This window comes from Leptonychotes weddellii, chromosome 4 (assembly GCF_054177405.1).
Source record: "Leptonychotes weddellii isolate Sample4059 chromosome 4, ASM5417740v2, whole genome shotgun sequence".
Classification (NCBI taxonomy): Eukaryota; Metazoa; Chordata; class Mammalia; order Carnivora; family Phocidae; genus Leptonychotes; species Leptonychotes weddellii.
In genome coordinates this window covers 94,810,575-94,834,336 of record NC_138372.1, presented here as the reverse complement: position 1 = coordinate 94,834,336, position 23,762 = coordinate 94,810,575, and the positions used below count along the sequence as shown (strand labels likewise).

The window sequence follows — 23,762 nt, the reverse complement described above, 5'->3', positions numbered from 1 at the left end:
TGGCTGTTTTTCATTAAACTTTATCATAAGATTTTTCTTTTTTTGTTTTCTCTCTTTTTTTAAAAAAATTTTATTTTTAAATAATCTCTACACCCAACATTGGGCTCGAATTTACAGCCCCAAGATCAAGAGTCGCATGTTCCACCAACTGAGCCAGCCAGGCGCCCCTACATAAGAATTTTTCTAACATTATTTTTAAAACTCCTTGTTAGCATAGTTTTTAATGATGCTTTAAGTTTTTTTGTTTTCTGTCCTTTTTATCCCAAGCAGGCAACTTTAAAATCTAACTTTCAGAGTTGTTTTAAGGCGTGTCTTTAAGGAAGTTCGAATAAAGAATACTTGACTAGATAGAAATTCAGCATAAAATGTTGACTGTCTGAATTTATTAAAGTCTGATTGCCTGGGGTGCCTGGCTGGCTCAGTCTGTTAAGCATCTGTCTTCGGCTCAGATCATGATCTTGGGGTCCTGGAATCAAGCCCTGTGTCGGGTTCCCCACTCAGCGGGGAATCTGCTTCTCCCTCTGCCCCTCCCCCTGCTTGTGCTTTCTCTCTCTCTCTCTCAAATAAAATCTAAAAAAAAAAAAGACATCTCATTGCCCTACCTTTTATAAGAACAAAATGACATTATCAAAAGTGTAAATATGTGGGGCACCTGGATGGCGCAGTATGTTAAGCATCCAACTCTTGGTTTTAGCTCAGGTTGTGACCTCGGGATCCTGGGATGGAGCCCCAAGTCACACTCCTGGCTCAGTGGGGAGTCTGCTTAGGACTTTCTCTCCCTCTCCTTCTGTCCCTCTGCCCCTCACCACCCCCCACCACCATGCCCATGCGTCTCTCTCTCGAATAAATAAATCTTTTTTAAAAAATGTAACTATGTATAATCTTTGACCCCAAAATTTCTTCTAGGAAGAACACACAATGAGTATGTCTTCATAGCATTTTGTTGGTAATGACAAAAAATTTTAAGCAAATGTACACCAGTAAAGTCTTGAATAGATAAATTATAGTACATCTAAAGTGCAATACTATGTAGCCATTACGATGAATGAGGTAGATCTGTATTTACTCATGTGGGAAGATAGCCAAAATAATGGTTAACTGAAAAAGTTGCCACTCAGTATGATCTTGTTTCTGTAAATAATAATAATAAAGATAGAATATGTACATAAAATCTAGAAAGTACACACTAGACTTATCCCCTCCGGATAAACTTTCACTTTGTAAGTTATCCATTTCTATAATAAGATCTTTTTTCCTTTCTTTTTTTACAATCATTTATTACACTTCTAATTAAGACAGAACAAAGTCCACTATTCAAAGATCTCATTCTGCCAAGCCTTCAAGATTCTCTGTTGGTCATGAGGCAATGTGCGATTCCATTTGTTTTAGTAGATCCTAAAATTTTCCTCTTTCTCTTTTCCCTCGTGTGTATAGCCTTTGATAACTACATTTAATGACTGAATGGTGAACTTTATTTTTTTTAAATATCTTTTTTTTTTAAAGATTTTACTTATTTATTTGACAGAGAGAGACACAGCGAGAGAGGGAACACAAGCAGGGGGAGTGGGAGGGGAGAAGCAGGCTTCCCGGTGAGCAGGGAGCCTGATGCAGGGGATGCGGGGCTCGATCCTAGGACCTGGGATCATGACCTGAGCTCTTAACAACTGAGCCACCCAGGTGCCCTGAATGGTGAACTTCAGTATGCATGTGCTAGATCATCCTGCATAGTAAAGCATTGGCCCTTTAACAAAGAATCTTTATTATAGATGTTTTGAGAATTCACCAGTACAGCTGGATATATTTATTTAGAAGAATATGGACCTTATAATTATAACTATTTCTTTAAACTCCACATGTGTATTTTTAAGCTTTTTTCTATTATGATGCTTGACTCAATAAAAAGAAAGTTTAAAAAAAACCCATTTGGGTAGTTTTACATTAGATGCTATGATGGGAATGATATTAAAAAACATAATTTCTACATCCTGCTCTCCATTGTTTCTTTATTTACAGTGCTTCTCATTTACAGTTCTGTTGACAATCTGACATCACTGTTACTGTAACAGAAGTAACGTGGTCAAGAAGAAATGAAAAAACAAACAAATTAGTTTCCTCTAATTGCTTTAATACTGGCAGATGTGTTTGCACACCTGTTGAGATTTATAAAATCACCACGATTATATAAAAGTTATCCCTAAATAAATTATGTGTCCTGAAGAAAGTTATAGTTTAACCTTAATTAGGCAGCTGAGTTGCATAAAACCAAGGATTAATCTTTTAAAAAGTCTGCTCCCTCCTTAAAGAGGCAGGTAGAGGCAGAACTGATCCCAGCTTTGAATCTAAGATCAGGCCCACAGGAAATATGGATAGGTTTAGGGATGTATATGGTTCAAACTGAGCTTTTGCCAGGTTAACATATTTACTTTCAATCATAAATTTATGCTGTGAAGAAACATTAAGAAATACTATGTATTAGTCCAGTACTCTCTCCTTAAGGAATTTAGAGTCTACTGAGGGCAGCTGATTACAGTGTGATAAATGATAAGGGATAAGTATATATAGGCACACCCAGGTGGGGAACCTAACCTTGAGGGTGGAGTAGAAGGAAAGCCATTGTTAGAGAAGGTACATGGGAGATGTGATCCCTGTACACAGTCCTTTTTTTTTTTTAAGATTCTTTTTATTTATTTTTTTTATTTGAGAGAGAGAGAATGAGAGAGAGCACATGAGAGAGGGGAGGGTCAGAGGGAGAAGCAGACTCCCTGCCGAGCAGGGAGCCTGATGCGGGACTCGATCCAGGGACTCCAGGATCATGACCTGAGCCACCCAGGCGCCCCCCTCTACACAGTCCTTAAGAACAAGGGGGAATTGGGGAAAGAAGGGTACTGGTTCTTCTGGACAGAGAGCAATGTGTACAAAGGCCAGTAGGCAAAAATGATATATTAAGAGTACTTAAAATAGTTCTGGGGGCGCCTGGCTGGTTCAGTCTGAGAAGCATGCAGTTCTTGATCTCGAGGTTGTGAGTCTGAGCCTCACATTGGGTTTAGATATTACTAATAAAATAAATTTAAAAATCTTTATTAAAGGGGGGACATCTGGGTGGCTCAGTCATTAAGCGTCTGCCTTCGGCTCAGGTCATGATCTCAGGGTCCTGGGATCGAGCCCCTTGGGCTCCGTGCTCCACGGGAAGCCTGCTTCTCCCTCTCCCACTCCCCCTACTTGTGTTCCCTCTCTCGCTGTGTCTCTGTCAAATAAATAAATAAAATCTTTATTAAAAAAAATAGTTCTGGAAAGCTGAGCATAGTGTTCTAGGGGAAAGAGGCCAGGGAGAGACCAGTGAGTAGCCTCTTGGCTCGAGTGTTATACTAAGGAATTTGGACTTGACTGGGAGAAGCATTTCAAAGATTTTTAAATAGAGGGGAAGAGAGTTATATCATTATTAGATCTGAGCATAAAGATCATCCTGGCTGTAATGAGAAAACTGGAATTAGAAGACCTCTATCTCTGGCAGTATAGTGGTCAGATATTAAGTCTTGAATAAACATAATTTCTAAAGTACTGTTGGGCCTTTGGAAATTAAGAAATCTTCAGGGTCGGGTGCCTGGGTGGCTCAGTTGGTTAAGCGACTGCCTTCGGCTCAGGTCATGATCCTGGAGTCCCGAGATCGAGTCCCGCATCGGGCTCCCTGCTCAGCAGGGAGTCTGCTTCTCCCTCTCCCGCTCCTCCGTCTTGTGCTCTCTCTCTCTCACTCTCTCTCTCAAATAAATAAAGAAAATCTTTAAAAAAAAAAAGAAAAAGAAATCTTCAGGGTCCCCAAACAAACACCAAACTTAAAATCCTAGAGGTGAGCAATAAACAAACATGAAAACCAGATTGCTCTGGGACAAATTATCAAATCAGTCCTGAGATCCAGGAAATGGACACTCAGGAATAAACCTCAGAGTTGAGAAGAAATGGGGAAGCTAGGTTTAAATGTGGTCCCAGTTGAGGGCGCCTAGCTGGCTCAGTCAGTGGAACATGCAACTCTTGATCTTGGGGTTGTGAGTTTGAGCCCCTCGTTGGGTGTAGAGATTACTTAAAATCTTTAAAAAAAATAAATGTGATCCCAGTTGTGTGGCAGTCCCCCAGTCCCCTCATGCCTGACTCTCAGCAGAAGCAAATACAGATCTTCCTCTCTGAAAGAAGACATCTTTAATTTAGGCCTTCAGGATCTCACAGATTCACAAAAAAATTGGGCCACTTCTTAATCAAATATTAAACATACAAAGAATCAAATACCCATGAGAAAGACTCAGCAGAAATCACAAAGATTCGTGGACCTCATATATTAAAATGATCAGACAACATAAAATATCTATGACATTTTAAATAAAAGAATCACAAAATGAACAACAAAAAGAAATGATCACAAATAACGAAGCAAATATGAAAAATAACTGCTTAAAACTTTTAGAAATGAAAAAATCAAAGTTGAAATCAAAATCTCATGGTTAGTTTAGCATATTAGATACAGATGGAGAGAGTAAATTGGAAACCAGATATGAAATAAGTCTTTAGAAAGCAATTTAGAGATAAAGGAAATGGAAAATATAAAAGAGAGATTAAAAGATATGGGGGTTAGAATAAGGAAGATTGACATCCCAGAAGAAAAAAATAAAGAAAATGGAGGAGAGCTAAAATTCTTAGAGATAAGAAGTGAGAATTTTTGAAAAGTAAGAAATGGACCTGCAGATACAGGAAGCATATGCCAAACAGGATAAGTAAATTCACACACAGTCATGCCATAGTCAAACTACAAAGCACCAAGAGAGAAGATCTTAAGGGACCTAAGAAAAAAAGAGAAATCACCTACAAGTGACCACAATCAATAAGAATGATACATTTCTCACTGCAACAATGGAAGCTGAAAGAGGAGGGCTTAATATCTTCAGTGTGATATGAGAAAACTGTCAACCTAGAATTTTTTTTTTTTTTTAAAGATTTTATTTATTTATTTGAGAGAGAGAATGAGAGAGAGCAAGCACATGAGAGGGGGGAGGGTTAGAGGGAGAAGCAGACTCCCCGCTGAGCAGGGAGCCCGATGCGGGACTCTATCCAGGGACTCCAGGATCATGACCTGAGCCGAAGGCAGTCGCTTAACCAACTGAGCCACCCAGGCGCCCTCAACCTAGAATGTTATGTCCAGAGAAACTATGTTTAAAAAACAATGTTGAAATAAAGACCTTTCAGATAAAATAGTTGGCCTCCAAAAGACTTTCACTTAAGGAAATTCTGCTTTAGGAAAAAGGAAAATGGTATCAGAAAGGAGGTCTAAGATGCAGGTAGGAATGGTGAGCAAAGACATTGGTAAGCATCTGAGTAAATCTAAGTAAGTGCTACCTGTATAAAATAATAGTGCTAATGCTAATAATAATGTCTAACATGTGAGGTAAAAAAAGATAAAATATTGGTCAACTAGAAGAGTGGTTAAATATTGATTCATTTCAAAATAATTAAATTTTGTATTAATTTTAAATTAACTGTCATGCATGTTAAAATTTCGAGGATAACTTTCCTAAAGTAAAGAGATTGCATAACTTCTAAACCAATAAAGAGGAAAAGTGGAATTAAAAAAATTTTTTTTTAATTCTTTGCCACTATTTAGCTTTGTAACTAACCCCTGTCATGTCACAGAACCTCCATTAGTTTCGTTATCTTTAAAATATGGATAGTAGTACCTCCCTTATATGGTTGTTGTGAAGATGTGATCAGATAGTGCATGCAAAAAAGCTGAACACAAGTCTACATAGTAAGTATCCAATAAATATTAGACATTACTACTATTAATAGTGATTTATGGAGCACGTGACTGGCACAATTGGTGGAGCATGAGGCCCTTGATCTTGGGGTCATGAATTCAAGCTCCACATTCAGCATGGAGCTTGTTTTTAAAAAAGTAAAAAGTAAATTAAAAAAAATTTTTTAAATAGTGATTTATATAGTGACCATTAAAGGTGATACTTTAAAGCCATGCTAGAACTTCCCTGCCAACATCTCATCCAGCTTCTCTTCCATGAGAGTGAGTGCTACACCCAAAGACGGCTAGAGTGTTGAACAGTTCTAATAACTCTGACAGGTCGTCTTGTGTTAATCTTAACTCCTTGCCCAGAACCTTCAGGATTCAATATTGCCTTTCAGTAAAAGTTCAGAACATCAAGACTTTCCACAGCCTGGCCCCAAACAACTTGATCTCACATCCTTGAGTTAGATCTCTAAACATATTTGATGTCTCTTTCCTTTATACTTTTGCTTAGAATGCCCTTTTGAAAAATAGTAGAATTTGGGTGATTTCCTTCATCTTCATCTGGAAAACCCTCCCTTTTCTGAAAAATTCAACCTATTCTTCAAACTCCAGTTCAAGTCCCATAAAAGTTTCTGACTATCCCAAAAATGATTTGTAATTTGAAAAGCTATCATCTAAACCAAACTTAGAGTAGTCATTTTTGCCTGTCTTCTGCTACTTTTTCAATTGAACTTTTATTTAAGATTTATATTATCACAGAATTTTCCTCACATTTGTGTGGTATTTCCAGTTAGATTTGTTTGTTCCTTAAGACAGTGGGTATTTCTTTTACATCTTTGTATAGCTCCTAGGGAAGGGAAACTAGTATTTAAGTGCCTACTGTATGCCAGGCACTCTACTAAACGCCTTCTTACATGTAACATCTAACTTATTCCTCACAGCCAACTTAGAAGGATAGATATTAGTGTTCTTGTTTTACAGATAAGGATATTGCACTTGAAAATGGTTAAATAACATACCCAAGGCACTTAACTAGTCAGTGGCAGAGCTGGGTTTCTACCACACCACCCATCAAAATAGCTTGCAAATAAAACATGTCTTAGAGGAGTAAAAGGCTCAAATGGTTTATACATTTTTCTACTTATTTATATTCTACTCTGAAATTTAGGGTGTCATGGAAACATTTCCAAGAAGCCAAAATTCTTTTCAAAAATTAAAATTTGACATGCCAGTTATCAACTAACAGCTGAACCATGGGAATTCACAAAGAGCTGGAAGTCAGACAGAAAACCTTATTTAGGGGGTTTAGATTAAGGGGATTAAAGAGAGATTCTGTTCTCTTATTCTATGCTTTGAGTTCATGTAATATGACATGAAATGAATCACAACGCAGTGAACCATCCTTAAGGTGCTTGCTGCAAGTCCATAACACTTTCAAACATTCTTTCTCAACGAGAGGTCTGGTGATACCAATTCTTGCAATTCCAAACAAAGAGGGGAGAAGTGTGTTTTCATGGAACTATCATCTCCTGTGGTTCCCAGTTAAGACTTAGATTAAGGAAGTCCATAGCATGAGGAATGTTCCTGATGTTAGCTGTCCTCAGGTTATCTATAAATCTCTTCTTCATGTACATCTCAAATCCCATCTTCTCCCATATTCTTTTCTTGGATCCCACAATACTGTTTCAGTATGTATAATTCTCTGCTGTACTAGAGTCTCTAAATCACACATTCTTTGTGATCACTCACAAACTATTCATAATGGCCACTGGGAATACAAAATTGGATATAACAGCCCAATACTCCCAAGATGTCAATAGGCAAGGATACAGAGAGGCACAGATTGGTTGTATTTTTAAAATTACCTTTTGTTGTTTAAATGTTCTTTTGAAATATCTTTAAAATTTCAAATACCTCTCATTGGCAGTATTATTCATTCAAGTGTTCTTCACCTCCAATCTCTGGTCCCAGGATACCCCTTGGTGAAACTATTGTGATGACTAAACAGAAAACTTATGCTGTTGCTTCTGCCACCATCTTTAAATCCAAAAGATGGTCTTCATAATGTATGGAGACTTCTGTTTCATGTGTTGGAGTGGATACTCCTCACAGATCAGAAAAACTGGGCCGAGAAAGCTCAAGTTTGAAAGTTACCTAAAGAGTGTCCTTGGAGGGAATTGTAACCAGGCATGTTGACTGTTTTCGTTATTGACATTGGACTAAATCTCAGGAGCTTGAATGGTGGAGATGTTATTTCAACAGAGAAACTCAGGATGGTGTGATGGCAAGGCTTCATTTCAGTGTTTCCATAAGTATAAATATAGTGAACATTTTATAATTTTCACTTATTACAGGGTAAATTTAAAATTGATTGATAAAAAAATTAGCTTTTTCCAGATTTCAAAAAGCACAGAAATTTGTGAAGGATATTATTTTTACTTCTTAAATGCTTTTTTCCCCCTCCTAATTCTACTTCCCAACATTATCTACTGTTAATTGAGTTTTGTGTGTATCCTTTTGGGGTATATTGATGAACAAATTGTTATGCTAGTAGTCTTTTGGACCCATATATTAGCTACAAATTTTCTAGGCAGTTACATGCTTTATATAGAAATTATTTTTAATTTCTCTGACTAATTTGTTGAAAATAGTCCTAGTATTTCCACCTTATTGGAATTAAGTATATCCAAAATTTATATTCTGAGTCAAAAGTAGAAATTTTCCCCAAATGGTATAGATTGTCCTCGTCCGTCTTGTCTCCCAGTGTTTGTTTATGAGACTTCTATTTTCTTAAACAGTACAAACATTACATTTCAATGTTTTAATCTTTGAAAATGTGGTATTACAAAAAAAATGGCTTGTCATCTTCATATGTCCTTAAACCTTACTAGTCACTTGTTATTTCATTTTCCTCTGTGTTTTCTTTTTCATTTCTCTCAGAATATTAGTGTTTTTGTTACCGATTTCTAAAAGGTCATTTATGACTAAGGATGTTAACCATGCATTGCAAAAGAAATACCATGTGTTCTCACCACCATTTTACTGTGATGTTATACTTTTTGGTTGTATAGAAGTTGTGTATTCAAATATAATAATGTTCTGCTTTAAAAAAAAAAAATTCTTTCTCTCCTCTTTTGCCTTCTCTAGGGTTACACATCTTTCTGGAATGACTGCATATCATCTGGCCTGCGAGGGGGTATCCTGATAGAGCTGGCCATGCGGGGTCGAATCTATCTGGAACCCCCCACGATGCGTAAGAAGCGACTACTGGACAGAAAGGTACAGCACCTCTGTGGACATCCTCCTAACTTATGAAAGGGCAGATACCAATGCTCCATTCTGGAGGAATGGGAAGTTTTTTGTTTTTTTTTTTTCAAGGGGCTTTAACTCATGACCCTGAGATCAAGACCTGAGCTAATATCAAGAGTCAGATGCTTAACCAACTGAGCCATCCAGGTGCCCCTGGGGGGAATGGGAAGATCTGAGTAGTGAGACAAGATAAATATCACTGACTCAGTTGTTCCATTGTCTAACAGTTTTAATTAACCTATAGCAGAGGGAGAAATTCAAATATCCATCATCTAAAGAGTTTTAAGAAGGTTATGGTTTTGTCTTTTTTATGCAGAAAAATCACTTTAGGATGCTGTTATTACTCCCTCTATATAACATTATGAAATAGAGTGTTATATAGCAGGGGGGCAAACACATGGGTCAGGTGAGTCTTTGTTTAACTCTAGTCATGCTCAGATAACCATTAGATTTTTCTCCTTCCATTTACAGTAAGTCGGGTCCACCATATGAGCTATACTCCTGTCACCATTTTTTACTACTTATTTTTTCCACTCATAACTTCACTGTCATACTCAGAACTCTACCAAAACTACATTCTTTAGGTATCACCAGCAGGCTCTGTGCCCAGTGTAGGGCTTGAACTCAACCCTGAGATCAAGAGTCACATGCTCTGAGCACCTGGGTGGCTCAGTCGGTTAAGCGTCTGCCTTTGGCTCAGGTCATGATCCTGGGGACCTGGGATGGAGCTCTGCGTCAGGCTTCCTGCTCATCCGGCGCCTGCTTCTGCCTTTCCGTCTGCCGCTCCCCCTCCTTATGCTCGCTCACTCTCTCTCTCTCTCTGTGTCAAATAAATAAATAAAATATTTTTAAAAGTGAGGGGTGCCTTCGTGGCTCAGTCTTTAAGCATCTTCCTTCCACTCAGGTCATGATCTCAGGGTCCTGGGACTGAGTCCCACATCCGGCTCCCTGCTCAGCGGGAAGCCTCCTTCTCCCTCTCCCACTCCCCCTACTAGTGTTCCCTCTCTCCCTGTGTCTCTCTTTGTCAAATAAATAAAATCTTAAAAAAAAAAAAAGGGGGGGTGCGCCTGGGTGGCTCAGTTGTTAAGCGTCTGCCTTCCGCTCGGGTCATGATCCTGGGGTCCTGGGATCGAGCCCCGCATCGGGTTCCCTGCTCAGCCAGGAGCCTGCTTCTCCCTCTCTCTGTAACCCTCCACCCCACTCGTGCTCTCTTGCTATCCCTCCCTCTCAAGTAAATAAATAAAATCTTAAAAAAAAAAAAAAAGACACATTCTCTATCAACTGAGCCAGCCAGGTGCTCCATCACCACCCTCTCTTTTGTCTTTATTTTTCTCTTTTAAGCTATATGTGGCAATTTGACATTTTTGACCACCTCCTCCTACTTGAAATTTTCTCCATTCTTGGCTTTTGTTATATTACATTTTCTTGCTTCTCTGGCTGTACCCTATTTCTTGTACTTCTCCATTCCTTAACATCTAAGTCTCAGTTTGTATCCTTTTGCATAACTTCCTGTCCTTTTGGAGCTATCATTTACCTTACAGCTTCATCTATCACCTCCATGATATTAACCTATCAAATCCTAGGCCTTCTTTTTCTACCCTATTTAACTATTGAGTAGGCATTTCAACTTGGCTATCCCTTATCAGTTAAAATCAAACCTATCAACTTTTCTCCAAAACTGGTTCCTTTCCTGACTTTCCTATATTTATTATTTCACAAATTGGTTTTCCAGGGCGCCTGGGTGGTTCAGTTGGTTAAGCATCTGCCTTTGGCTCAGGTCATGATCCCAGGGTCCTGGGATCAAGTCCCGCATCAGGCTCTCTGCTCAGCAGGGAGTCTGCTTTTCTCTCTCCCTCTGCCTCTCCCCCCTGCGCATTTTCTCTCTCACTCTCTCTCAAATATTTTTTTTAAAACGTTGGTTTTGCAGACCCAAAGACTTATTATTGCGTATTTTTTCCATGATCATTTATATCCAGTTTGTCGCTAGGGTCCACTTCAAATGTTATTTTTGTCTCCTTACTATTATCCCATACTAAATTTTAAATTTCTTGAGGAAAGGAACAGTATACTAAGTTGCTTTGCATTTCCTACAACACTTAACCAATAATACATATATGGTATACTGAAAGATTTTAATTTGAATTAAGTAAATGAACTAGGGTTCCTTGATTCTTCTTTTAAAGGTACTGCTAAAGTCAGATAGCCCAACAGGGGATGTTTTACTGGATGAAACTCTCAAACACATCAAAGCAACTGAACCCACAGAAACCGTCCAGACATGGATAGAGCTACTCACAGGTAAAATGGCTCAAATGGTTCAAAAATCCCACACTTTGTAATCTTTATGCTACTAGTTCAAGAATAGGAGTACAGGAATTAAAGCTGCTGGGTAAGAAATACATGGTTCACTGTTTAAATGTATTAAAGAGGGACAGAAAAGGCATGGTTAATCAATACATAAAGTTTTCCAAGGTTTCATCTTACTTCTGCCACCCCACCCTATAAGTTCTCTAAAAATATTCTTCACAAGAAAAATGTTTAACATCTTTATTGATATATAATTCATACACCATACAGTTAACCCATGGAAAGTACACAATTAAATGGATTTTAGTATATTCACACAATTGTGCAACCATCATCACAATCTAAATTTAGAACATTTTCATCACCCCAAAAATAAACCCCATACTAATTATCAGTTTTTTCCAAGCCTCCTGCCCAGCTCTAGGCAACCACTAATCTACATTCTGTCTCTATAGATTTGCTTATTCTAGATATTTCATATAAATGAAATGTACATTTTGTGTAACTGGCTTAAGATATAATATTTTTAAGGTTCATCCGTGTTTTAGCATGTTCCAGTACTTCATCCTCTTTTTTTTTTTTTAAAGATTTTATTTATTTATTCATGAGAGACAGAGAGAGAGAGAGGCAGAGGGAGAAGCAGGCTCCCAAGGAGCAGGGAGCCTGATGCGGGACTCGATCCCAGGACCCTGAGATCATGACCCGAGCCGAAGGCAGACGCTCAACCGTCTGAGCCACCCAGGCGCCCATCCTCTTTTTTTTTTTAAGGGCAAGTTCAAAAACTTTAATATAAGTAAGTAGATCTGTGGTATAAAATTTTAGGAGAAAGCAGGACACTTTGAGATCACAGCCAGTGTTACCTTCTGGGACAATTTTTTTAATGGAAATTTTTACTGAGATATTTGTAGATTTACATGCAGTTGTAAGAAATAATACCGAGAGATCCCTTATACACTGCCCAGATCCCCCAGTGATAACCTTTTACAAAACTATAGTATAATATGACCCACAGGATATTGACATTGATAAAATCCACCAATCTTACTAGAACTTCCCCAGTTTTACCTTGACTCCTTTTTATCACTAAATAATATTTCATTGTATAGATGTACCACATTTATTTATTGATTCATCAGTTGGTAGACATTTGGATTATTTCCACTTTTAGGCTATTATGAATAATGCTGCCATGAACATTCACAGATGTGTTTTTTGTGGATGTGTTTTAATTTATATAGTTAACTTTTTTAATTGTAAAATATGCATAACATAATCTTTATTGTCTTAACCATTCATAAATGTATAATTCAGTGACATTAAATACATTCAAGGTGTTATGTAACCATCACCTCTCTCTATACCCAAAGCTTTCTCATCATCCCAAACATCCTTTCTTCCCACCCTCCTATTCTCTGGCAACCTCTTTTCTACTTGTCTTTATGAATTTGCCTGTACTAGGTAACTCATATAAGTGGAATCATACAATATTTGTCCTTCTATATCTGTCCTATTGCATTAAGCATAATGTTTCCAAGGTCTGCTCATGTTGTAGCATATATCAAAATCTCATTCCTTTTTATGGCCAAATTATATTCCATTGTTCAGATCTACCCTTTTTTTTTTTTATTCATTTGTTGATGGACACTTGGGTTGTTTCCACCTTTTAGCTATTGTGGATAATGCTGCTATGAACATTAGTATACAGATATCTGTTCAAGTCCCTGCTTTCCATTCTTTTGGATATATAGCTAGGAGTAGAATTGCTGGGTCATATGATAGTGCTATGTTTTGAGAAACCATAAAACTACTTCCTGTACAGGCTACACCCTTTTACACTCTCACCAGCCATGCATGAGCTTTCTAGTTTCTCTACATTGTCATCAACACTTGTTCTATTTTTTGTTTTATTTTGTTTTTAATTATTAGCTCCCCTAGTAGGCATGAAGGGATAGCTCATTGTTGTTTTCATTTGTGTTTCCCTAATGACCAGTGATGAGCATCTTTTCATAGGTTATTGGCCATTTGTATATCTTCTTTGGAAAAATGTTTATTCAAGTTCTTTGCCCATTTTTTTAATTAGGTTCTGTTGTTACTGTTTTTGTTTAAAGATTTTATTTATCTGAATATTTAGTTATTTATTTATTTGAGAGAGAGCTAGCAAATACACAGAGGGAGAGGGAGAAGCAGACTCCCCACTGAGCAGGGAGCCCAACACAGGACTCGATCCCAGGACCCTGAGATTATGACCTGGGCCAAAGGTAGATGCTTAACCAACTGAGCCACCCTGTTGGCTCCCTATTGTTATTGCTGTTGAGTTTTAGAAGTTCTTTATATTTTCTGGATATTAATCCCTTATCAGATCCATCATTATTTACCAATATTTTCTCCCATTCTGTAGGTTGTCTTTTCAACTTTTTTGATGGTAATCCTGGATGCACAAAAGTTCTTAATTTTGATGAAATCCAGTTTATCTATTTTTTCTTTTGTTGCCTGCACTTTTGGTCTCATATCCATGAAAAGACTGCCCTTTCCCCACTGAATAGTCTTATTAGCCTTGTTGAAAATCAGTTGATCATAGATGCGAGGATTTATTTCTGGGCTCTCTGCTCTGTTGCTTTGATCTATGTTTGTCCTATGCCAATACCATACTGTTTTACTTACTATAGTTTATAGTAAGTTTTGAAGTTGGGAAGTATGAGTCATTTTTGAAGGACAGTTTTTCTGGGTATAGAATTCTCATTTGACAGGTTTTTTTTCCTTTTATATCTTTGAATATATCAGCCCACTGCCTGCAGGCTTCCAAATTTTTTGATGAGAAATCTGCTGATAATATTACTGAGGATCCCTTGTATGTAAAGACTCACTTCTGTCTTCCTGGGTTGGTTTGTTTGTTTGTTTGTTTTTTAAGATTTTATTTATTTATTTGACAGAGAGAGACACAGCGAGAGAGGGAACACAAGCAGGGGGAGTGGAGGAGGCGCCCTGTTTGTTTGTTTTAAGGAAAGGGGAAGAAAAACTACTAAAGATTTTATTTATTTATTTATTTGAGAGAAAGAGAATGCTCACAACCAAGGGGAGGGGCAGAGGGAGAAGGAGATTCCCTGACGAGCAGGGAGCCCAATGTGGGACTTGATCCCAGGACTCTGGGATCATGACCTGAGTCAAAGGTGGATGCTTAACCAACTGAGCCACCCAGGCGCCCCTGGAGCCTAGTTTAAAAAAAAAAAAAGATTCTAGGTTCTAGTATAATTGTTGTCTAGGTGAAGAGAGGAATGTCTGGCACTTCCTACTCTGTCATCATCCCTGATGTCATACCTCAGTGATTAATAATTTAAAGAACCTTATCATCTATGTCCAGTTTGAGTTTGTCATTAGGGCCCACTTCAAATATTATTTTTGTCTCCCCACTATTACCCCATACTAGACTTTAAACATCTTAAGGACAGGGATGGGGCCAGTTTTTCAAAGTGGCTACACCATTTTATATTTCCACACCAATGTATGAGTTTTCTTTTCTTTTTTTTTTTTTTTAAAGATTTATTTATTTGACAGAGAGAGAGACAGCGAGAGCAGGAACACAAGCAGGGGGAGTGGGAGAGGGAGAAGCAGGCTTCCTGCGGAGCAGGGAGCCTGATGCGGGGCTTGATCCCAGGACCCTGGGATCATTACCTGAGCCGAAGGCAGACGCTTAACAACTGAGCCACCCAGGTGCCCCCCATGTATGAGTTTTCATTCTTCTACATTCTCATCAGTACTTGTTATTCTCTGCTTTATTTTATCTATCCTAATGAATATGTAGTGGTATATCATTGTGACTTTTATTTGGATTTTCCTAATTCTAATGTTGTTGACCATCTTTATGTACTTATGGCCATCTGTATATCTTCTTTGGAGAATTGTCTATTCAAATACTTTACCTATTTTTTGAGGTGCCTGGATGGCTCAGTCAGTTAAGCATCTGCCTTCAGCTCAGGTCATGATCCCAGGGTCCTGGGATCGAGCCCCATGTTGGGCTCCCTGCTCAGCCAGGAGCCTGCTTCTCCCTCTCCCACTGCCCCCCGCTGCTTGTGATCTCTCTTGCTCTCTCTGTGTGTGAAATAAATAAATAAAATCTTAAAAAAAAAAAAATACTTTACTTATTTCTTAATGAGGTTTACCTTTTTTACTATGAGTTGTACTTTTCAAATATATTCTAGATACAAATCTCATCATGTGCAGGATTTGCAAAACTTTTCTTCCATTCTGTCTTTTCACTTCTTTATGGTGTCCTTCAAAGATAAAGTTTTCAATTTTAATACTTTTCAATTAATCTTTTTTTCTTTTATTACTTGTGTAATATCTAAGAAATGATTGCTTAACCCAACATCATGAAAATTTATTCCTGGGGCGCCTGGATGGTTCAGTTGGTTAAGCCTCTGCCTTCGGCTCAGGTCATGATCCCAGGGTCCTGGGATTGAGCCCTGCATTGGGCTCCCTGCTCAGCAGGGAGCCTGCTTCTCCCTTTCCCTCTGCCCCTCTCCCTCCCACTCAAGCTCTCTCTCTTGCACGCACGTGTTCTCTCTCTTTCAAATAAATTTTAAAAATCTTATTTAAAAAATTTATTCCTGGGCGCCTGGGTGGCTCAGTTGGTTAAGCGACTGCCTTCGGCTCAGGTCATGATCCTGGAGTCCCGGGATCGAGTCCCGCATCGGGCTCCCTGCTCGGCAGGGAGTCTGCTTCTCCCTCTGACCCTCCTCCCTCTCTTGCTCTCTGTCTCTCATTCTCTCTGTCTCAAATAAATAAATAAAATCTTTAAAAAAAAAAATTTATTCCTGCATTTACTTCTAAGAGATTATAGCTTTGTCTATTTCATTTAGGTCTGTTGTCTATTTTGAGTTAATTGTATGGTATGGGATAGAGCTCCAACTTCAGTCATTTGCATGAAGATAGAAATACAGTTGTCCTGGCACTATTTGTCCTAATACTGTTCTGTCCTCCATGATTTATCTCGGTACCATTGTAAAAAATCATTTGACCATAAATATATGGGTTTATTTGTGGACTCTTCTTTTGATCTATATGTCTATTCTTATGCAATACCACACTCTCCTGATTATTGTAGGGTTTGGTTTTTGTTTTGTTTTTTTGATTATTGTAGTTTTATAGTAGTTTTGAAACCGGGAACTGTGAGTCCTCCAACTTTATTCTTCTTTTTCAAGATTTTTTTGGCCATGCTCGGTCTTTGCATTTCCATATGAATTATAGAATTAGCTTGTCAATTTCTGCAATAAAGCAGGGTAGGATTTTAATAGGAATTGTATTGAATCTGTAGGTCAATTTGGGGGAATATTGCTATCTTAATAATATGAAGTTTTCCAATCTGTGAACATAGGATGTCTTTCCATTTATTTAGATAATCTTTATTTCTTTCAACAATATTTTATAATTTTCAGTGACAAATCTTACACTACTTTTGTTATATTCCTAAGTATTTTGTTCTTTTTGATGCTATTATAAATGTAATTGTTTTCTTAATTTTATTTTCAGATTATTTGTTGCTAATGAATAGAAATTCAGTTGATTTTTGTATATTAATCTTGTATCCTGCAACCTTGCTGAATTTATTTGTTGCAATAGTTTAAGTGGATTCCTTAGATTTTTCTGTATACAAGATCATGTCATCTGAAAATAAAAATAGCTTAACTTCTTCCTTTCTGATCTGAATGCTTTTATTTCTTTTTCTTGCCTAATTGCCCGACTAGAACCTCCAGAAAAAAATAATAGAAGTGATGAAAATGGCATCTTTGTCTTATACCTAATCTTAGCAGGACAACACTGACTCTTTCACCATTAAGTATGAAGCTAGCTGTGGGTTTTTTGTAAATGCCCTCTATCAGGTTGAGGAAGGTTCTACCTATTCCTAGTTGTTTTTTTTTTTTTTAAAGATTTTATTTATTTATTTGAGAGAGAGAATGAGATAGAGAGAGCATGAGAGGGGGGAGGGTCAGAGGGAGAAGCAGACTCCCTGCCGAGCAGGGAGCCCGATGCGGGACTCGATCCTGGGACTCCAGGATCATGACCTGAGCCGAAGGCAGTCGCTCAACCGACTGAGCCACCCAGGCGCCCTACCTATTCCTAGTTTGTTGAGTGTTTTTATCATGTAAGTATGTTGGATTTTGTCAGATACTTTTTCTTTTTTTTTTTTTTTTTTTTAAAGATTTTATTTATTTATTTGACAGACAGAGACACAGCAAGAGAGGAAACACAAGCAGGGGGAGTGGGAGAGGGAGAAGCAGGCTTCCCGCCGAGCAGGGAGCCCGATGTGGGGCTCGATCCCAGGACCCTGGGATCATGACCTGAGCCGAAGGCAGACGCTTAACGACTGAGCCACCCAGGCGCCCTGTCAGATACTTTTTCTGTGTTGATTGAGATGATCATTTGGTTTTGCTTTTCATTCTATTGATATGATGTGTTACATAATTGGATTTGGGGATATTAAAGCAACCTTGCATTTCTGGAATAAGTCCCACCTAATTTTGTTACATAGTGTTTATTATATGTTGCTGGATTTTATTTGGTAGTATTTTGTAGAATATTTTTGTACCTATAGTCATAAGGGATATTGGTCTATAGTTTTCTTGTGATGTCTTTGTCTGGTTTTGGTATCAGAGTAATACTTAAGGAAGTGTTCCCTTTTCTGTTTTTTTGAAAGAGTTTGTGAAGGATTAGTAGTATTCTTTAAACATTTGGTAGAATTACCAATAACCCATCTTAACCACGCTTTTTGGGGGGAGTTTTAAATTTCTTATTCAATCTATTTACTGTTACAGATCTATTCAGACTTTCTCTTTCTTCTTGAGTCAATTTAAATAATTTGTGTGTTTCAAGGAATTTGTCCATTTCTTTTAGGTTATCTAATTTGTTGGCATACTGTTGTTTATAAAGTGTCCTCTTACCACCCTTTTTATTTCTTTAAGGTCAGTGGTGATGTTTCCTCTTTCATTCCTAATTTTAGTAATTTGAGTCTTCTCTTTTTTCTTGGTCAGTCTAGGTTTGTCAATTTGTTGATCTTTTCAACTTTGATTTTATTGATTTCCTCTATTGTTTTCATTGTTTCAATCTATCTCCTCTCTAATCTTTACTGTTTCCTTTCTTTTGCTCCTTTCATGCTTAATGTGCTCTTCTTTTTCTACTTTTTTAAGGTAGAAAGTTAGGTTATTGATTTGACATCTCCTTTTCTAATATAACATTTGGGGTCATAAATTTCTCTCTTGGCACTGCTTTAAGCTGCAGCCCATAATTTTGGTCTGTTGTGTTTTCATTTTCATGCAACTCAAAGTATTTTTTAAATTTCCCTGTGATTTCTTCTTTGACCAGTTGGTTATTTAGGAGTGGGTTGCTTAATTTCCACATATTTTTTAATTTCCCAGATTTTTGTCTGTTAATTTCTAATTTAATTCTATTGTGGTTGGATAGCATACTTTGGATGTTTTCAGTCCTTTTAAGTTTATTAAGGCTGATTTTATGGCCTACCATATGGTCTATCCTGGAGAACGTTCCATGTGCACTTGAGAAAGATATGTATTCTGCTGTTAGGGTGGAATGTTCTGTAGATGTCTTGTTAGGTCTAGTTGGCTTATAGTGTTGTTCAAGTCTTCTGTTTTTTTTCCCCAAAGGTGAAACCTGGAACCCCTTCAAATTACAGTACCAGCTGAGAAATGTAAGAGAGCGAATTGCAAAGAACCTAGTAGAAAAGGGTATTCTAACCACTGAGAAGCAGAATTTCCTCCTATTTGATATGACTACTCATCCAGTGACCAATACAACAGAGAAACAACGACTAGTCAAAAAACTTCAAGATAGTGTCCTAGAGCGGTGGGTAAATGACCCTCAGCGTATGGACAAGCGAACACTAGCACTCCTGGTGCTAGCCCACTCCTCTGACGTGCTAGAGAATGTCTTCTCCTCTCTGACAGATGACAAGTATGATGTGGCAATGAATCGAGCCAAGGATCTAGTAGAACTGGACCCTGAAGTGGAGGGGACAAAGCACAGTGCCACAGAGATGATCTGGGCTGTGCTGGCAGCCTTCAATAAATCCTAAAGCCAGTGGGTGGGTTTCTCCTTTTCCCCTGCTGGCTGGTGACTGTCAGAGACACCACACTGAGTTTTGTGTGATGAGATGTTTTTCATCATTTTTTTCCTTCTCTTGAATCAGATTTGTGATTTGGGGAGAGCAGCTTCAGGGCTTCTCCATAAACTTTGGCCATTGTAAACAGACTTTATTTCTCCTTATTTTTCCACTACAGAGGTGAATAAACTAGGTGAACCCACACACACCCAATTATCATTTTTTCTCATTTCTTGGTTTACTTCCACCCAGTGTGCTTTTGGATAAGCAGGAATATCTAAGTGGGATTTGAAGTTCTCCAGTCAGAAAATGTGAGTGAGATATAGAGCAAACCATTTATTAAGTTTTTAAAAATTTGTTTTCTATCTTTTTTTTTTTTAAGTAGGCTCCACGCCCAACATGGGGCTTACTCATGACCCCAAGGTTAAGAGTCACATACTCTACGGACTGAGCCAGCCAGGCGCCCCTGTTTTCTACCTTAAATACATGTTTTCACAGTCTTTGTCTCTCAGACTCTACTAAGTAATGTAGTTATTGAAATAACTGTCTCTTTGAATAAGGGGCAGTGGAAACAAAACTGATTTTTGGAGCAGATGGTCTCTGGGATTGTATGTCCCACTAATGATTTTTTCTTCTTTCCTTTTCTAACCTAATGAGAAGATTGCAAATTTGATTGCCTGGTTCTCACAGCCCTAGAATCAGAAATATATTCTATACTCTCTCTTAGCATTATCCTACTCCCTCATTCATTAGGACAAAAGTCTGAATGAAAAAAAAAATGTATCTCTCAACCATGTCCTTCAGCCTTCAGTTATATGATTTATAAGGGAGGGAGGTAGCATGAGAATTTCCACCCGTTAGCACATGACTGTCCTGATTCCTCCAGATATACTCTACATGTCTCTGAATTGAGGGAGTTATAAATTTCAGTTGCTGAATAGCAGCATCCTGAGTCCAGACAGTCTATCTAAACTCCAGATGTTCTTGTTCCCTATCTTCGACTTCCTTCATAAATTGATAGATTCTGTCTATATTTAAGGGTTCTAGGAGTATTTTTGTCTACATTTCATTCACAGTTACCCTCCTAGTCATTAGTCTTGTTTCAACACAACCATCTATCTACCCAAATCTCTAAAAAGTTTCAATTTTTTCAATTCAATAGTGAGTGCAGAGAAGATTAAGATAAATCCTGTTTAGAAGAGCAATTTGGTGTCAAAAGAATGCTAAAATAAAGTCCAGTGTTTGGGAATATAAAGAGGACAGACACCAAGTTGCGCTAAGGTCAAGCATTTATTATGCTAATATTTTTTAATGGAGCATGCTTCATGACCATTACAGAGAAACAAGTTGTCAGAGAGCTAATACAGACAACCCAGACCTGATATCAGATATTCAGTAATTAAATGAATGATTGTAACTTTCATTTCCTACCCCAAACCTGTTTAGCCCCACAAAATTCCCCAACTCAATTAACTCAATTAAGTTTTTCACTTCAGGTATTGCTTATGTGACTAGAGATACAAATTTCAGTGTGAAATGAATTCTAAATGTGAGCCTGAGTAGAGTTTCAGTCTGGCTCTCTGAAAGTACAAAAACCAGTCCATGTGTTGTATCTACCTGACTTAGTTTTCCTTTCCATTTGAACAATTCAGCAGGAATTGAAACCAGGTTTTCCTGTGGAAAGTATCAGCTTGATTGGGGGGATGGGGGGCAGAAGTTGAGTTGAGTTCTTCCTTGCAACTCTTGGTCAGTGTTTATTTTTATATTGTATCTCAATGAGGATTTCTTCAGTTTGAATCTGTATTCACTGCAAAACACCTTCTCCTTTAATGCATATGGCCTTCACTGTTCTGTACAATAAATATCAATTATTGGTTCTCTGGTTTTACAACTTCAATTATTTTAACTGGAAATAAGAACTTTCCACACAGGACCAATAACACTATCCCTTTACACCAGGAGACCAGCCTGTTTCATCCTGTGTAGAAAATTAGGAATACATAGAGTCGTAACATATATAGGCTGTGGGGGGGGGGGGGGGCAGGCACATCAAGGCTAACCTGAAGAGCAGCTAATGTGGTCTGAAAAATGTCCCCTCAATCAAAATAATTTACCCAATTATAATATTATTATCATGAAGAAAAGGAGTATGTTCTATCCTATTACCTACTTGCAAGTGACACCTAAACTTATTTAAGAGCTGAAAGTCTTAAGTTCGCAACACAAGTAACATACCTCGCTGTGACAGAGTTAACAACATGTGAAAAGTATGGTGTCTCTCCCAATTAGATGGGGCCCCCAAATGTGAGGCAACCCGATCGGGTGGAATCTGGAGGTACAGGTGGTGAAAGGATCTCACCTGAAGCAGAAAAAGGAGATAGAAGTTTACTGAATACATTGCAAGGGAGTGGTGGGCAGGACAGGAAAGCAGAGACTGTGGGAACTGTATTTAAAGGGAGAAGGTGAGGAGGTATAGGGACATAGGGAATTTTCCCTTTTTAGGTAACTGTGCCTGGCTGTAAGTAGCACACTGGTTAGTCAGGGCCTTTGGATATTTTGAGGTGGGTCACCTGATGGCCTGTCTGTATTCAGCCAGGGGTTATGGTGGGCCCTTCTGCCTTGCTCAAGTTTCCATTGCTCAAGCTTCTTGCCTAAAAGTGGCACCTACAAAAGGATAATTGTGCTTGTAATTGGCTTACTGTTCTTCCCTTCTTTATAATGTCTACAGCACAGGGGACAATAAGAAATATATTTACCAGGATTGTTTATACTTGTTAATTTTATTTCAAGCAAAGTATTGTTCCCTTAAGTCATCCTTTATACAATGTTTCTCAAAACGTGGTGCAAAGAGTACTGCACCAAAATCACCTTGGGGTGGGGGCTACCTTGCTAAAATGCAGGTTCTTGGTAAATTCGTCTCTGGCATAGGTGAGGGGCTAGGAAGCTGCATTTTAAACAGTCTCCAAAAGCTGCATGTTAAATTTCGAGAACACTGCTTGATATTTTATTGCTTGTAATTCATTCATCCCCCAAATATTGAGTACTTACAAATTTGGCACATGTGCCAAAAACTGGCACTTGCTGGGTGTTGACAATAAAAAGTTGTGTAGGATACAATTTCACTCCCAATAACTCACATTAAAGTGGGAAAATAAGATACTTTTTGATAAGTGCTCTAATAGAAACATAAACTTAATATTTGTGGGGTTTTTTAAAGATTTTATTTATTTGACAGCACAAGAAGGGGGAGCGGCAGGCCGAGGGAGAGGGAGAAGCAGGCTCCCCGCAGAGCAGGGAGCCCAACGTGGGCTTGATCCCAGGACCCTGGGATCACGACCTGAGCCGAAGGCAGACACCAAACTAACTGAGCCACCCAGGCACCCCTAAATTTAATATTTGGACACACAAAGAAAGGAGTAACCTTCTTCCTGGGACCATTAGGACAGACTTAGAGGAGTTATATTAATTTATAGTAGCTTTCATGTACTGAGCATTTGTAAGGTACTATGCTACTTTATATGTTATTTATTCTTCACAACACTAAAATCCTATAAGTTTATTTTAGAGAAACCTCAGGCTTGCCTAAGGACACAATGCAGAGCTTAAGTTCAAGTACATGCTTTTAACCACTACTCTCTCCTTCCTCCATTTAAACTCAGTCTTGAAGAATCTTTTCAGGTTGAGGAGGAAGAGCTGAGCTATTTGAGGCAGGAGAACAATATGTACAAAATAATTTGTCACATGCTGGAATTTGTGGGTCAGTATGTGTGCTTTTCACATGTCTTTAGATTTCTAAAAGATACCATCTTTTTTTTTTTTTAAAGATTTTATTTATTTATTTGAGAGAGAGAATGAGAGAGACAGAAAGCACATGAGAGGGGGGAGGGTCAGAGGGAGAAGCAGGCTCCCTGCCGAGCAGGGAGCCCGATGCGGGACTCGATCCTGGGACTCCAGGATCATGACCTGAGCCGAAGGCAGTCGCTTAACCAACTGAGCCACCCAGGCGCCCCTACCATCTTTTTTTTTTAAGATTTTTATTTTTTATTTATTTATTTGACAGAGAGAGACACAGCGAGAGAGGGAACACAAGCAGGGGGAGTGGGAGAGGGAGAAGCAGGTTCCCACAGAGCAGGGAACCTGATGTGGGGCTCGATCCCAGGACCCTGGGATCATGACCTGAGCCGAAGGCAGACGCTTAACGACTGAGCCACCCAGGCGCCCCTAAAGATAATTTTCAAAAAGGGAAAATTGGGG

The 23,762-nt window shown here is 38.3% G+C and overlaps 1 protein-coding gene across 2 annotated transcripts in view; it reads left to right on the top strand.

Moving 5' to 3' along the window:
- Positions 1-21,386, top strand: part of GOLPH3L (golgi phosphoprotein 3 like) — a 42,148-nt gene extending 20,762 nt beyond the window's left edge. For both annotated transcript variants that reach the window (XM_006728330.3, XM_031040861.2), the window contains exons 3-5: positions 8,930-9,061; positions 11,275-11,389; positions 19,054-21,386. In XM_006728330.3, coding sequence (XP_006728393.1) covers positions 8,930-9,061; positions 11,275-11,389; positions 19,054-19,481 — 675 coding nt within the window. In that variant the 3' untranslated portion in view covers positions 19,482-21,386. The remainder of the gene's footprint in view (positions 1-8,929; positions 9,062-11,274; positions 11,390-19,053) is intronic.
- Positions 21,387-23,762: the final 2,376 nt, after the last annotated feature.